Raw genomic sequence first — 16,094 nt, forward strand, 5'->3', positions numbered from 1 at the left:
TCTTTGCCAGCTTGTGCACCTTCTGAAGCCCCTATATCGAGTTGCAAATGTGAGCAACCGATCCGGTATCAAATACCCAAGACTTAGAATTTTTGCTAGCAAGAAAAACGTCAATGACATTAACCTGTATAACAATTATACCTTTTCCGGTTTTCCTGGTCTTCTTATCTTCCAGATACTTCTTGCAGTTTCTCTTCCAGTGTCATGTGCCCTTACAGTAGAAGCACTCAGTTTCATTCTTGGCTCCGCCCTTAGAGTTGCTTTGGGAGCCGGTCTTACCGGCGCCCTTGCCCTTCTTTGCCTTGCCTTTCTTTTTGAAACTGGCAGTTTTATTCACAAGCAACACTTGCTTGCGATTTTTCCGCAGTCCTCCTTCTGTAGTGTTCAGCATGGCGAGCACCTCTTCCGGTGTCTTCTCCATCCCTGTCATGTTGTAGTTCATGACAAAACCGTCGTAAGACGGGGGGAGTGAAGAAAGCAACATGTCCATCATATGGCCAGGTGGAAGTGGAAATTCTAGGGCTTTAAGCCTTTCAGAATAGCCAATCATCTTGACCACGTGTTCGCCAACTGAACTACCCTCAGCCATCTTGCATTCCATCAAAGCCTTCATGATATCAAATCGTTCAGACTTTGCGGTTTCCTTGTACAGAGCATCCAATTCCCGGATCATATCACGGGTTTTATGGAATTCAAAACGTTTTTGAAGCCCTGGACTCATGCAAGCTAGCATGAGGCACTGCACTAAGTTGTGATCATCATCCTTAGTGGCCCAGACATTTTGTTCATCTTCCGGGGCATCTGCCGCCGGTTTAGCTGGAAGAGCAGTTTCAAGCACATACAATTTCTTAGCGCTCCTGAGGACAATCCTCAGGTTACGGACCCAGTCCGCATAGTTGTTTCCAGTCGTAGCTAACTTCTCCTTCTCTAACATCGGGCCTAAGTTGAACGCGGTGTTGCGAGCCATTTGATCTACAACGGAAAACACAAGTTTCACTTAGACTTTTGTTTATAATGAATTTTGCACTAGTGAATAAACATTTTTATTCTAAAGTGTGCTCTCACTCAAATCAATATCTCTCAAAATTGATTTGGAGTGATTCCAGATCCAAATATCAATTCAACGTCATAGAATCATCATCTCATGACGAGGATTTCAATTGGTAGGCCAACTTGCCGATCACATCTCTATGTGACTCTTGTTCATCTTTCGATGCGTGTATTCCGAGCTCAGGACGATCCTGCCATGAACGTCAAGACAACCAAGTGATCTTGCTGCGAGGTCTGACCTCACCCGCCTTACATTTCTCCAATCGTTCGTACCCATGCATCCATGGCGCACCCCGAATGGATAGATGTTGTGACGGTGCTGCACTTGGGAGAACACTAACTACTTGATATTTGAAGTGAGAGATCACCCTAATAAAAGCGACTACCGCGCAATCAAGAAGGGTGCATCAAGAGGGATAAACATCTCAGGCAATTCATAATAGCATGATATGGTATAGCCTCTTCTGACGGAGAAGTCAAGTATTTCTTCGTCTCCGGCATTCGCGTCGCTGTTCACCTTTGCGAAGATAGCCACCACCTTGTCGATGCACCAGATAATATTGCTATCTCCATAGCGGATAAAATAAATGCATTACTTAAGGTTGACACGCAGGTCATTAAAGTGCAATCATATGGCTCCAGCCATCATGCCGAATCATGAAACGCAGGTCATGTTAATTACATAATATAGTCATCTCATACATAATCAAATTGAATATGAGCATTGCCATACCACATCACATGCACATCCTGTAAAACCAAGTTAGACGCCTCTAATCGGTTTATGCAAAATTTTATTTTACATGGCTTCTAAGGTTTTGACTTAAACCGCAACTACCAACGTTTTATCATCAAGTATGATTATTCAAGTTGCTAGATTAACATCTCGGGTTGTATGAAACATGAGATAATTAAATCTCGAGCCCCATACTAAACTTCGTCATACGCATGACCCCCGTGCAGATCATATCTGCAATGCCCATTCATCTGTGAATTTCATCTTTCTTTTGACTATGGCAGAACCCAAAGAACTGATAGCACTTCCATGATCAATCAGGATCACGGATTGCCAGAACTTTGTCAAATTCCACCATCCTGTCTCGAGATTGAGCAAACGCAAATTCTAGAAGTTGTTAAATGACTGATGATGATGATGAGTATGACTTGTTATTATGATAACGAGTAGAAGTTGTTAGATGACTATGATGATGATGAGTATGACCTGTTATTATGATAACGAGTAGAAGTTGTTAGATGACTATGATGATGATGATTATGACTTGTTATTATGATAACGAGTAGAAGTTGTTAGATGACTATGATGATGATGAGTATGACTTGTTATTATGATAACGATGATCAGTTATTATTAATGATGATGATGCTTAGTTGTTATATCATTTGAGCATGATCAGTTATTATATATATCAGTTGGTGAAATAAACATGGATTACTTTCAAGTGGAGGCAATACATGATGCAGATCGAAAGTACTACTAATCCAAACTTGATCATAATAATCCAAACTAAAGTGATCAAGTTTGGATTAGTAGTACGTTGGATATGCACCATGTTGCTGAAGGGAACGCAACAGAAAACGAAAATTTTCGGTACACCGAGCACGCCCAGGACCACTATGGAGACTGCATACAAGGTTTGATCTGATCCGTACCGACTCGAAATGCAGCGGAAGAAGAGTCAGTGTAGATCATCAGTGCAGATCCCCGCAGCTAGGATTTACAACCTCCCAACCGCGAGGATGTACTCCCTCTCCGGACAGCTCTTCGGGAGATGGCCGGACAGTCCCCCGGACGATGTCGCGGACAGCCCTTCGGGAGGAGCCTCGAAACTCGGACGGAGACTCGGACAGCCCTTCGGGAGGACACTCGAACAACCCCTCGGGCAAAAGATCGAAACTACAATCTCTCTACGGGGTTGCACACATACGGTGTCAGCTATCCGGCAGGGCTTCGCCGTCCAGAACTAGTTTCTGCCGGAACCCAGACAGCCTTACGGCTCTACGAAACTCTTTTCGTGGGAGGGAGAGAAGAAGCTAGATAATGCATGGCATGTGTATGAGAGCAAGGGATGATGAGATGGCAGCCCTCACCTCCTCTATTTATAGGAAAACCAAGGGGTAGTGTGCCTCCACAAATTACCAAAAACCCCCATGCATTAGGTCACACATGAGGGTGTTAAGGACAAAATGGGATGCCATGTGGAGCTCCAAGGAGCTCCACCACCCATGGCCGGCCACCCCTAGGGCCCCCCCCCAAATGGGGTTCCTTCCCTTGTAAGCCACTTCCTTCTAGAACTTTGACCAAGTCCAAAAAGGTGGCTCTCCAAAAATATCCCAAAAAGCACTTTCACTATTCACGACGACATTTTTCGGTGTCCGTTCGAACTGAAAATATTTATGTGGGCTTAGAACATTTCCAGTACCCACTAAAATAATGTTCAACGCGTTCCGAAACAATTCCGGTTTAGTAATTTTCATCTGCGGAACGCATCTGAAGTGGCTCCGGCAGCTCCGGAACATTTCCGGTTTTTATCTCAGAAAATTCCAAAAAGCTTCCAGAATGATTCTGGCACCCTCCAAGAATTATCAGGCATGTGCCGAAACCAATTTGACTTAACGGTATATCCTGAAACAACTTTTCGGTATCATCGAAACTTATCCGATGACCTCTCTCTGCGGTATGATTCTGCTGTCCGAAACCATTCCAGTGTCCGAAACTTTTTTCGGTGATTTTCTCTCAGACTCCCTGTCTAGTCTTCAGCAGATAGATGACCCTTAAGCGTGTGACCCTATAGGTTCGGTGAAGTATAGACATGACCCGGAACCCCTTCCGATCAATGATCAACATCGGAGCCGTGGACACCCATATTGACCCCTATACCCGCACGAATAAATATTTGAGTGAACCTCCAGTTGCAGTGAGCTATTCCTTTTGCTTCGCGATATGTCACAAACACCCGAGGTGAGATTTATTGCATTCCTGTGGATCAACAATTTGTCCAGCATGCAAGTTACCTCGTTACCGGTTTTGTTATCTTTTCTCGTTTCCGTGTTCGGCATCCTAGTGATCAAATCACAATGTGTCTGGCCAGACGATGATGGATACCGTTACACCGAGAGGGCCCGGGTATATCTCTCCATCGTCGGAGGAGCAAATCCCAATCTTGAGCTATCTTGTTACTTCCTATACTTTTCCGTGAACCCGTAAGCTGCCGTAATAGCCACCCAGTTACAGATGACGTTTAACAAACCCCAAAGTTCACGAAGCAAGCACGAAGGAACTTGATACTCTCATGGTCTAAGGAATTATGCAAACATTAACTTCTCTGTGTTATTAACCATTAACTTGTGACGAATGTATCTCATAGCATAACATCAAATTGGGTCGATTCAACACAAGTGTTCTACTAATAATTGTGCCCTCAAAATTGCCGGCAGAGTCATGCCCATGATCAGGAAAACAGGATCATCATGCAATACTTGAGCCAGTCATAGAGGCTTGACTAGGAATACATCTTACCGTTTATTATCCCACACGTGCACATGAGTTTCCCTCTAAGCCTCATTTTATTTGCAGACTCGAGAATCATTGCAGTAATAGCATGGAACATAAACCTTCATTACAAACCAGGAGATACAAAAATAACTGATATTACTGCCTCTAGGGCATATCTCCAACAGTTGCCTCCACTTTAATGTAATCCATGTCTCTTTCACCCACCGAAATAATAACTCATCATGATCATAAAATTATATGACGAGACACTATAAAACCAGTACAAATACAACGGCAATATGCAGAAAAAATAGGAAACTTTACCAGTAGCACGGGTAGCCAAAAAGGCGCTACGGCTAGGGATGTCTACTAGTAGCATTGTTTGCATCAAACACGCTGCTGCTAGGAAGTTGTAGTAGCGCTGGGAGCCCGAAAAGCGCTACTACTGAGTATTAGCTTTAGCGCCTTATCAGTAGCGCGCCCCCCACGCCACTACTACACCTCTAACGCGTGTTACATCTAGGCTTTTCCCTAGTAGTGAATGCCAGTTGTTGTTTTTCTGCTTATTTTCGGTTCTCCAGAAAATCAATACCAAATGATGTCCAAACGCGACGAAACTTTTTGACGATTTTTTGGAACATAAGAGACCTCAAAGCTTTGTGGGAGGATTAGAAGACCCGTGAGGGGGTGACTAGGCAAGCCGGCGTGCCCAGGGGGTGGGCGCGCCGGGAAACCTTGGGGGCCCCTCCTAACTCCGTTTCGTGTGATTCTAACTCTGGAAATTCTCATAAGTAGAGAAACCCTCAGAAATAAACCTAGAACTTTCGCTCCACCGCCGCAAGCCTCTGTTCCTCCGCGAACTCATCTAGAGCCCTTTTTCGGCACCCTAGCAGAGGGGGAAATCATCACCGGAGGCTATCTTCATCATCCCGGTGATCTCCATGACGATCTTGATATATCATGAGCTTTGTTAATATAGCTCACCCTCGGGGCTGAGGGTATGTACCAGTAGCTATGTGTTGGATCTCTCTCTCTCTCTCTCTTGCGTTCTTGATTTGGCATGATCTTGATGTATCATGAGCTTTGTTAATATAGTTGGATCGTATGGTGTTCTTCCCTCTCTATCATGTTGTGATGAATTGAGTAAGCTCCCTGAAGATCTTTTTGTTGGATTGAATATTATGAATCTGAAATTATTGATGCATATCGAATAATTAACTCACAGATACTTGTGGTGACATCAGAGTATTTAGGTGACATTAGAGTTGATTGATGCGTATCATATTGTTTTATTTTAGTATGAACTCCAGGGTTGTTCGTGACACTTATAGGGATGGCTCAATACATTAATCGGAAAGGATAACTTTGAGGTGGTTTCGACCCTACAATCAATTCCATCTTATATTCTCCAATTGATAGGAACTTTGATGTTTCGTTATGTCGGATTGAATATTGAACTTGAGAACACTTGATATATGTCTTGCATGTGGATACCTGTGGTGACAATGGGGTATTCTATTGAGTCACTTGATATATATTTTTGTAATCAACTTGCGGATTTCCATGGTGACTTTGGGGTAATCTATGCATAGGGATTGATACACATTTTCGTCGTACTTTCTCCGATAGAAACTATGGAGTGATTCCTTGTCGCACGTTGAGGGATGGTCATATGATTCAATTATGTTAGTACTGTTGAGAGATTGCACTAATGTAAGTATGAATCTTAGGCCTTGTTTCTAAGCATTGTAATATCGTTTATGCTCACTTTTGTGAGTTGCTACCTTGTTGTTCTTGTTATTTCAGATTACCAAAACCTGTATCTAATATCCATACTACACTTGTATCACCGTCTCTTGGCTGAACTAATGCACCTACACAATTTATCATTATATTGGGTGTGTTTGCGACACAAGAGATTTCTAGTATTTAGTTGTAGGATTGTTTGAGAGAGACCATTTTCATCCTACACCTCCCATAAATTGATAAACCTTAGGTCATCCACTTGAGGAAATTTGTTGTTATCCTACAAAACTCTACGCTTAGAGGCCGAATAGAGTCTACAAGAAGAAAGGCTGCGTAGTAGGCATCACACATGCGGCGCCGGTGGCTGGAGATGGGCGCCAAAGGGAGGCCCTCCGTACTGGAGAGGCCAGCCGAATGTCGTGTGGGCCTGTGGGCGCGAGCCGAGAAGACCTGGCAGCCGTTGGGGTGGCGACGGAAGAGCAACAAGGTAGGCATATACATGGCTGGTCCAAGGGTTGTTGTGGGTGGATGCGCTATGATAGCCACCATTGTTGGTTTAACGCCCTCGTTTGTTGGCGCCCTGGTTAGGCGAGGGAGTGCCTGGCTTGGCACCGCCACCCTGATGCTTGACCATGGACGCCGCCGGAGGTTATCTCGTCATGGAGGAACATGACAACGACCGCCTCAAACGGGACAGGGTTGGTGGACTTCTCGATGATGGCGGCAGTCATCCCATGGCATTGTAGTGCTTCTAGGAGAGATGCTTATGGATTAATTATGTCCCGACCTTCCTCCCGACTTGTGTGTGGAAGGAGTACCGTCTGATTAATAAAGCTCTTTGACTCAAAACAAAAAAGCAGTAAAAGTCCTGGCCAGTTTTTTCCCATGAATGATGTCAGATCGATGAGTTGAACTTGACCAGCCACACAAACTGGAGTACTAGGACTCATAGATAGAGAAATCTCTAGGTTGTTTCCAATCCTTGATTGCGATGAAAATTCAACCAGTATATGATCAGTGATCAACTCTGCTGGATGTGTCCTTGTTTAGCCTGCTTCTGTATGTTTTTCCCAAGCAAAATTTGACCAGGCCGGGTGCATTTTATTCCACATACGTAATGTTCTTTCATCTCATTACGTACTGGCACCTAGCCACGCCCCACCTCTCTATATTTACTCCATCACACGGCGGCCAAGTAAAAAATCTCCTCTTCGCCTCCTCTTCCTCACCACATTTTCTTCCTCGCCTCTTCCCCATCCCTCGCCGCAGGTGACTCCCGCTCCGGTTCCCTGATGCCCCCACCTCCCAATGGCCGGGCCCCATTGCCGGCACTCTCCACCACCGATCCGCAGCTCGGATCCGCCCCGCCACACCCATGGTCCATCTTCGTGCGGCGCGTCCTCAAGCCACCGCTGCCCCTTTGATGCGGCCACCGCCACCGCATCGCCGACTTCCCCGAGCTCCCTCCACCGTGGAAATCACTGAGGAAAAACATCGGCGTCCGCCAACGAGCATGGGGACTTAGGTTTTGGAGATCACCGACCATGAGACGCACACACAGAAATGGATAGGGTCGTTTAAATTTCGATTGCTTAAATTCGGTTGCCAAGACAATGTGGCCAATTTTGGTTGCTTAAATCGAAAGTAGGTTGAACTATTATGCAAATTTGAATTTTACTCTGTTATGTATAGGGGATCGGCTAGCTCCGGCCAAATCTTAGTGGAGTAAAATTACTCTACTAAGGTTTTGCTCCGCCGGATGCTCCTTTGTATATACAGGGGATTGGTTAGGAGTGCCCTAACTGTGACTAATTTTTTTCTTATTATTCCATGATTTTTTGTGGAAAAGTTATTCCACATATGTTACGTGCTTTCATCCATACGTGACAGTGACTAAAAGTAATTATCATTATTGAATGCTTTTTTGGGGATTGAAAGCACGCTACTTTGTTTGGTGGCAATGTTTAAGTGGAGTTTTCATTATCCCGGCATGAGGCGACGATTCATCCACGAAACCCCATCAGTGACTTAACTCGCCACTTGTCCCAGCCCAGCCACGCAATGGAGTAGTAAAGTCAGCCCACTTCCGCACGTATGCTGCTCTTATTCCACACGTATGTTTGCTTTTGCTTGGTGCCTTTATTCATTTGCTTTGTACGCGCAACTGTGACTGAAAAATATGTCTTTGTTCCATGATTATAACCTCAAACCACTCGTTCCAATTGTCGATCAAGGTGATGTTTTGCAAAGACATGATCGAATTTCGTAAAGAACGTTCAATTTCTAGTCCTCTCACCATTGAGAACACTACGTGTACTTCTTTTTCTTTTCTTTTTTGCGAGAAAAACTTCTGATCTATTCATCTTCAATCATGGCAGTACAACGAACACCGGAAATAACAAAAATTATAAACACTACGTGTACTTCTTCTTTCTCTAATTCTTAGCTATTCAAGATCGAGTAGAAAATCTCTAGTTCATTAGACATGAGCAGTTGGTTTTACTTTTTTGCTCACGGTTGGATTTTTGTCCACCGAAGTTCAGATTTTTTTTTCTCATTCAGACAAAGGTTAGTTTATTTATATAATCTATGAATACATTATCCAAAAAAATGAAAACTTCATATCTTAATGTTCCTGTGTTGTTATATGGTCACTGAACCTTGTCCAGTAAGATAATCGAAACATGTTGGCAAACCTTCCGGAAACATGTATGTATAACAATTCATGTGAACCTTCTTCGCAAAAAAAATCATGTGAACCATCTTGCTGACGGTTTGGTAACCTCAGTTGGCTTGTACATGTGGCTTTCTTATAAGGCCTTGTCCTTTTCGACCTGTTCTCTGAAAAGATCCAAGACGAAACTCTGAGAAACACGAAAAAAATTAACACAGTACAATCGAAATCGCTCATATACACGACCATACACTCACCCCTATGAACGCCCGCACGCACACCCTACCCCTATGAGCACCTCCGGGAGATTGAGCCGGTATAGCATCTTGAGATTTTACGAAGTCACCACAAGCGCCTCGCAGTCGACGGGAACGTCTCTCCCCACTGAACGAACATGGTCGGAAGCCTGAAATAAATCCAGAAATAATGCGAGCATCAATGTAAAGTCTAGGACTTTAACCCTGGTGGGCTTGGGATACTACTGTCCTCCTAATCATTCAACTATAGGTTGTTTCGCAAACATGAATAAAACTTGTGAAACAAGATTTTACTAATAAAACATATAGCCAACATACAAAACTTGCCTTAAATTTATCTCAAATAGGCTTAAAAATGGTCATTCATTAAGTTCATGTGACTGGTGACCCATAACATATATTAAGTGTATTACCTAGATATCGTAGTCGCATCATGGCAAGAAAAACTAGATATCACAGTCATACCATCAAATGAAGGGAAAGTTGTAGCTGTGTGGTCATGTAGCTACATGGTAGGGTAGAAAATCCGGACTCATGAAGGTAACTACTCCCTCCGTTCCATAATGTTGTGTGTATAGATTTTTTTAAGCCAAACTTTGCAATGTTTGACTAAGTTTATAGCGAAAACTATTTGTATCTACAATACAAAAAATATAAAATATGAAACTACATCTTACGATGGATCTAATGATATATGTTTGACGTTCTAGATGTAAATGTTTTTCTCCATAAACTTGGTCAAAGTTTATGAGATTTGACTTTTCAAAAAATCGATATGCACTATATTATGGAACAGAGGGAGTACATCATTTACCTCTAGATGATGACGTGTGGGTTATTATCAAATTCATAAAGGTTGTATAATTAAAAAGTGTAGAATCAGAGATAAGAATCGTGGGCCACACGCAAGCACCTCAGTAACGTCTACTCTTCTAGCTCTGCCTTATATATGCCATTGTTAGCAGGAGAGTGGCGCAGGTAGCTAAGACACATACATATATATACTTCCAGCGTCCATTTCGGCAGAATATATGAAGAAGCTGCCATCGGGTATGGTACACACGTGTGATGTACTCTTTATGTGCTTTGTGGCTCTTTCCTACTGTATTTGATTAGTGCTAGCATCAGCAGGAAATGCTTCTGTTGTGTTCTTCCCAAGGTTTTTTTTCCGTTCCTGTTTCTTTTTGCCAGGGACAGAAATGACCGATTTTCGAAAAATCTCCGAAATTTCAGATTCTTTTCGCCCGAAAAATTCAAACAAAATTTGAATTCAAATACAAATAGGGTTGAAATATATAATGCTTATAACATACTACATGCACGATCGAACTCCCGTTGCATTGGTCAGTACGCGACCCATATTCCACGGAGTTCGTGCTATCGACTCCTCGCGGTCGCGTCACCCATTATTTTTTGCTTTTAATTAAACAGGAATGGCCCACTGGCAGAGACAGAAATATTTACAAAATAGTGGGGTGCTCGATCTAGAGTAGTCCTGAGCTGTACTGGCACCAATTGCCAGTGCGCTAAAGCAACCTATGTACTATGATACGATAGGTATCCTATATGATCCACTAAAGAAGAAAGTATCCTATACGATCATTTCAACAGTTCAAATTCAATTCTTTTTTAAGTAGTCTGGTAGCGTATTTTCTTGGGGGGTAACTTCTTCCTACTTGACTCTCTATTGCCCGGAGGAGCTTTTGAGCTCATACATACTCCTTTCTCTGGAAAAATAACTCATGCGTACTCATGTAAGTGCAGGGATAGTTGTTCATGCATGTGACATGTCCAAAACAAAATCAGGCCGGCTTGGAGCTAGCTAGAGACGAAGGCCAACTAGAGTAGAAGGCCAACACCTGTCCAACGCAAGGACACTTATTTAAAGAAAGAGAACAATGTAAACGTCGTGCATTAGCGACGCAGCTTCCCATGCAAACTTGCATTCAGAACAAAGTTGCATCGAAGAATATTGAAGAAAAAAAGTATAAAAATATTGAGAACAAAATTGATACTTGCAAAAACGTCTTATAATATGGGATGGAGGGAGTAGAAAACTACAGATCCTTTCCTGCACACCATGACGTGTCTGCAAGGAAGATCCTAGAACAAAAAATTATCTAGAAAATAGTCAGGCACCGAGCTGCACATGGCAAGGATGAAGAAGATGGCAAGCTTACTGGCGTAGAAGCATCCGACATGGTCACAAGCAAAGAAGGGACACTAAACCGTAACTTGGTGGTTTAGCAGGTGTCCATGCCTACACGGCTGATCATGGCTTTGAGGACGGAGGGCCAGAAGCAGAGGGAAGGGAAGGGGAGCATAAGTTAATCCTATCACAGTGGGCAATATGGAGAATTTACTTACGAAATTTTGTTAATTAATATTTTTGACAGATTTTATGTTATATCAATTTGTCTAAATTACAGGCATAAAGAAGTCCTAGAGAACTTTGAGTTCACATGGGTAAAAAAAATTCACGTTTAAAAAAATAATTGCGGCAAATTTTGTAATTCTAAAGCACTTTAGCCCTAAATCATTTACGGAAGGGTGTATTGTTTTGGAAAACAGTAAGAGAAAATGCATACATACAAATAAGTAGAACTTTATGCCAGTAAATCAATATAATTGCAAAGATCTTTTATAAAGAGCAATGTTCCTGGTAGAAAGTTTGTGTACATAGTAAAAAATGCTAAAAAAATAGAAACAAGATAACTCATGCATATTAATTTAATGAAATTTACTGGGCAACCAGAACAACCAACGGTGGAATATCTAGGCCTCTGCCCTCCAAATCGAGGCCTGGTGGTGGAGGAATGGGCTGGCGTATCACGACACGGGATGGCTCTTCAATGTGATGGATGCAGTGGAGGGATAGGAGAAGAGGCATGTTCGGTGGGGTGGAAGCCTACTTTTTATTGTTTGAGTTGGAAATGGTGTTGAGGCCTTGATGGGGGCGAAGACGCGGCCTGAAGGTGTGACAGGATTAGATGGTGAAAATCATTATAACAAAGTTGTTCTAGAATATAAAAAATAATTTCCATGCACCATGTTCATGCTTTCAAGAGATCCGAGATGAAGCAAGTTTTATTTCCGAATGATATAATGTGCGTGCATGCATATGAAAATGGTGAGATTACAGTTGTGTTGCAGATACACAGATTGATCAAGGAGTAGCCACACAAGTTGGCCCATTGATCCACCACGGCCAGCTTGGAAATCCTCTGGAACGACCGAAGTGGATATATAATAATCAACGGCGCAGAGCCGAGGATCTCAGCGCCAAGAAATCGTGTCACACAACGGAGACGCTCATCAGCCACCACCTCATTCGCGATTGATCAGTAAGCCTACATCCACTCACTTTGATCTCCAAGTTTTTACTGCATTGTACTAGCTGTTATGTATTTAGTTATCTTTTAGGAAACAAACTGTTACTTATCACATAACCTCAAGAGCTTGATCTGACGATGCTCTATACAGTATGATTTTCTCAACGTGGAAGCTAAAGCCCATCTCAACGATCAATAGGAGTCTATAGTTTCTCCGCACAGGAATATTGTCTTATTATGTGATTCAGATTCATTCAGTTTTTACAGTGTTATAAACCATTGCATACCCAAAATTCATGTATGTGATTCAGCATAACTTGAAGATGTGTATTTGAATTCACATACCCTATTCGAAATAATTTTATCTGAATTCTTGTATGGAAATTAAGTACTTAATTCCAATGATATAAAATAAAATCATTGAACATAAATTCAAACTTGTCTGGAATTCATTATTTAAGTTTGCAGAATACGGGCGCCTTGGAGCCCTAATCCGGGTTCCTTATTACAAGGGGCTACATGGTGTCTGTGCTCCATGATTCCGAATGCACAAATTCACGACTATCAAATTCCTTATTACACGTTTGTTTTCAAATAATTGAACATGATATTAGAGCCAAGAGGTCCCATGTTCAATACATAGCTATTATATTATTAATAAAAATAGTTGCCACATACATCAACCCAACGTCTAAGGTCTCGAGGAGCCTACACATCCATTGGGTGGGGGTGCAATATATTGACTGCCTCTGTCATAAGTCCAGACTTTTAGGTAAACATTTTAAAATATTTGAGCTAGGCTCCTAAGCCTGATCATCTCCATTGAATATTTTTAGGAAAACTGGAGGAATCTGATGGAACATTGTTATGCCTAATAGTAGCATCCTGCAAACTGGTCAGCACTGTCTGCAATTTCCATGTGTTTCTATTAAGTGATGATGGTTTTACCAGCAAAGAAATCACTGAGTTGGTGACTGGCACAATGGTGGTTGCTATTTGCTACCCCTATATACTTTTGAAATGGCACGAATTGATCTTGCCGAACTTGACACCCTTGAAGTCGTGGGTCGCATGGTGTCCTAACGTCAGGATTTTCAGAGACACAGGCGCTCTTGTGATTATTTCTTACCTGCTATTGCTGGACATCAATTCAAGCTTCGTCTCACTTGCCATCTTTCCCATCATGGCCATTACTTTCATAGGAGCACTGTACTTTAAGCTCAATCGTTGTACTGGCGACATTGCTCGTAAAGTTACTCCACAATCTTCTATGGTCGATGAGAATACCATCAAGACACCTATGGAGCTGGAGATCATAGTGGTGGTGACGTTCGGGGCGCTGTTGGTGATGGATCAACTTAACGATAGTGCAGATATGGGCTTCGCCTTCACACAGTTTCTCTTGTTCCTGAGCTCCATTGTGGCGGCATTGACGCGCATGATGATGAAGCTGCCTCCTGATCCTTTTCCGGGTAGTGCACCGGCGTCAGAGTTGCTCCGCAAGACCTTGCTTCTACTTCTACTGGTGACGGCACACACATTGGCCGCGGAGTGGCTGGGCGAGGATGTGGTTCTGTTCTGCATGCCGGAGGTTGCCCCGGTGCTCCTCTGGTACAGCCTTCACCTCGACCGCCCACACCACAACCCAATCATCAGCGTTGACAAAATGAAGCCACACATGAAGGGGCTCATTGCCCTATCTACACTGGTCGTATTTCCTCTTTTCGCATACATGGTGAACTCCATGGATGTTTCTGGGCTCTCCTGGTGCACGAGGATCATGGTGTCATGTGGCGTCTCAGGGGTTCTGACCTACTACCTTGTGTTCATGCTACGCTACTGGCATTGGCCATGGCAAAAAGAAGCCGCAGCTTCTGGCAGCAGCAAGGACGATGTCCCGTCCTCCGGCATGCTCAAGTTTTTGGCAGATGCTTTACTGATAACGGCGGCCTTGCTGTTGCTGCTAAGGTATATGGTTTCCGTCCGACTTGGTCTGCAGCCATCATTGGTTGGTACACTATATGTCGAGTGCAACGACTAAGCTAGTTTATAGTAATTGCTAGCTGTGTATATTTTTCTCCATGTCATCCAGAAAAATATCGGGTACCATTTTCAGCAACGGAACGGAAGTATGGTAAATGTGATTATATGTAGTATGAAGTGGGGGACATCGATCAAGCTATATTTTCAGCGATTAATTTTGTACTACATGTTATACCATTTGACATACTAAATTATCTTGTTGGGTTTAATATATCCCTTTTTAAGTATATATTAGTCGACATTCAGTAGTAAGAGAAGGGGTGTTTACGGGTCCGTTAGAGAGCTTAGAGGATCAACGTGAGATACATTGATGGCAAAGAGCGTATAAACATTGGTTTCATTTTGGACACAGAAACACCACTTGACAGTTCTGTTGGGGATGGACAGCAACAATGAGCTGCACAAATACACCGACACGGCAAATATGCAACTACACAGCCTCTTCCATTTGTGATGAACTTTGAGGACAGCTTCAACCAACAAGTAAGCAGCGAAATAACACAAACAACGTGCACATGTGACACGGGATTTAACGTGGAAAAACCTCCTCAACTTGAGTAAAAAACCACGGCTGTGGACCGACCGGTCGACACAACTTCACTATGAGAATGATGAGTATAAAGTCTTCTCTAGTACCTCTAGAGATTTACAACACATTCTCCACGTTGCCAACCGGCAACAGCAACACTAACCACAAGAGGCAAGATTTCAGCAAAGCAGAATTTACACAACTTCTGTACCCTTCAGTGTTTTGCAAACAGCTCTTAAACCGTTGAACCAAACAACACCAAATTAGGCAGACAAGTAGACACACGAGTTCCTGAGATCCCCTCCAAATTTCAGCTTAATCGGACACCATTTGCCTACCCAAATTGTGCGTCTCCCAGAACTACTCTATTCTGAAACTGCAGCAGTCAGAGTCGACAAAACCACTCTCAAATCTGATGCTCTACTGACCCAATCCTCAAACCAGCTAACCATATCAAGTACTCAAAGTAAGAAACGAGCGCACCAAATTTGGGGTCGATCCAAGCACATTCGAGCCTCCAATCACCAGCTTGAACACTGTCTAGTGAGATGCAGCAAATCTGGACAGAACCTCTCCTTCTTCTTCTTCCTCTCACTCTGGTTGAGTTTTCACTTGTGTGCTCTCTCTCACTCACACGAATGACGGCCACCACCAGCAGGGGTGGAGTGTCTAGGGTTTTCTCCTTCCTTTGTTTTGTGGTCATTGTAGGTGTATTAGCATGTTCATGGACTTGGCACATCAATCAAACCGGATAAGTTCCAGACACCAGATCAAGGCCCTTTGGAGTGTTTGATGATTTGACATTTATCAAAGAGTCAAAATGAGGATTCAAGGCCTCTGACGCATCAGGCGTTTTGCTAGCAATCCAACGAGACCAAGAATGTCAAAATTGGAGTTCGTAGGAAGAAATGGCAACCAAAATATGAAACAGCTCCTGAAGTCCACAGAG

General features: G+C 43.0%; 2 protein-coding genes across 4 annotated transcripts; one reads left to right on the forward strand and one right to left on the reverse strand.

Annotated features, from left to right (window-relative positions):
* Nucleotides 1-202: 202 nt before the first annotated feature.
* On the reverse strand, nucleotides 203-934 carry LOC141042581 (uncharacterized). Its single transcript, XM_073511420.1, has one exon. It carries the CDS (start codon nucleotides 932-934, stop codon nucleotides 203-205), a length of 732 nt encoding a protein of 243 aa, XP_073367521.1.
* Nucleotides 935-10,211: 9,277 nt separating this feature from the next.
* LOC109768587 (uncharacterized) lies at nucleotides 10,212-14,822 on the forward strand. 3 transcript variants are annotated; one of them, XM_073509747.1, is made up of 3 exons: nucleotides 10,212-10,296; nucleotides 11,006-12,585; nucleotides 13,410-14,822. In XM_073509747.1, the coding sequence occupies exon 3, from the start codon at nucleotides 13,556-13,558 to the stop codon at nucleotides 14,612-14,614; it is 1,059 nt and encodes a 352-aa protein (XP_073365848.1). In that variant the 5' UTR covers nucleotides 10,212-10,296; nucleotides 11,006-12,585; nucleotides 13,410-13,555; the 3' UTR covers nucleotides 14,615-14,822. The 3 variants fall into 3 exon arrangements, with proteins under 3 accessions (XP_073365848.1, XP_073365847.1, XP_020182926.4); XM_073509746.1 differs by having other exon boundaries at nucleotides 10,212-10,291; nucleotides 12,384-12,585; XM_020327337.4 differs by having other exon boundaries at nucleotides 10,218-10,291; nucleotides 12,395-12,585.
* The last annotated feature ends 1,272 nt before the right edge of the window (nucleotides 14,823-16,094 follow it).

Source organism: Aegilops tauschii, chromosome 3 (genome assembly GCF_002575655.3).
Source record: "Aegilops tauschii subsp. strangulata cultivar AL8/78 chromosome 3, Aet v6.0, whole genome shotgun sequence".
NCBI lineage: Eukaryota > Viridiplantae > Streptophyta > Magnoliopsida > Poales > Poaceae > Aegilops > Aegilops tauschii.

Excerpts from the sequence above, each read along its gene's own strand:
- LOC141042581 (XM_073511420.1), bottom strand. The coding sequence starts at position 934 with ATGTTAGAGAAGGAGAAGTTAGCTACGACTGGAAACAACTATGCGGAC.
- LOC109768587 (XM_073509747.1), top strand. The coding sequence starts at position 13,556 with ATGGTGGTTGCTATTTGCTACCCCTATATACTTTTGAAATGGCACGAA.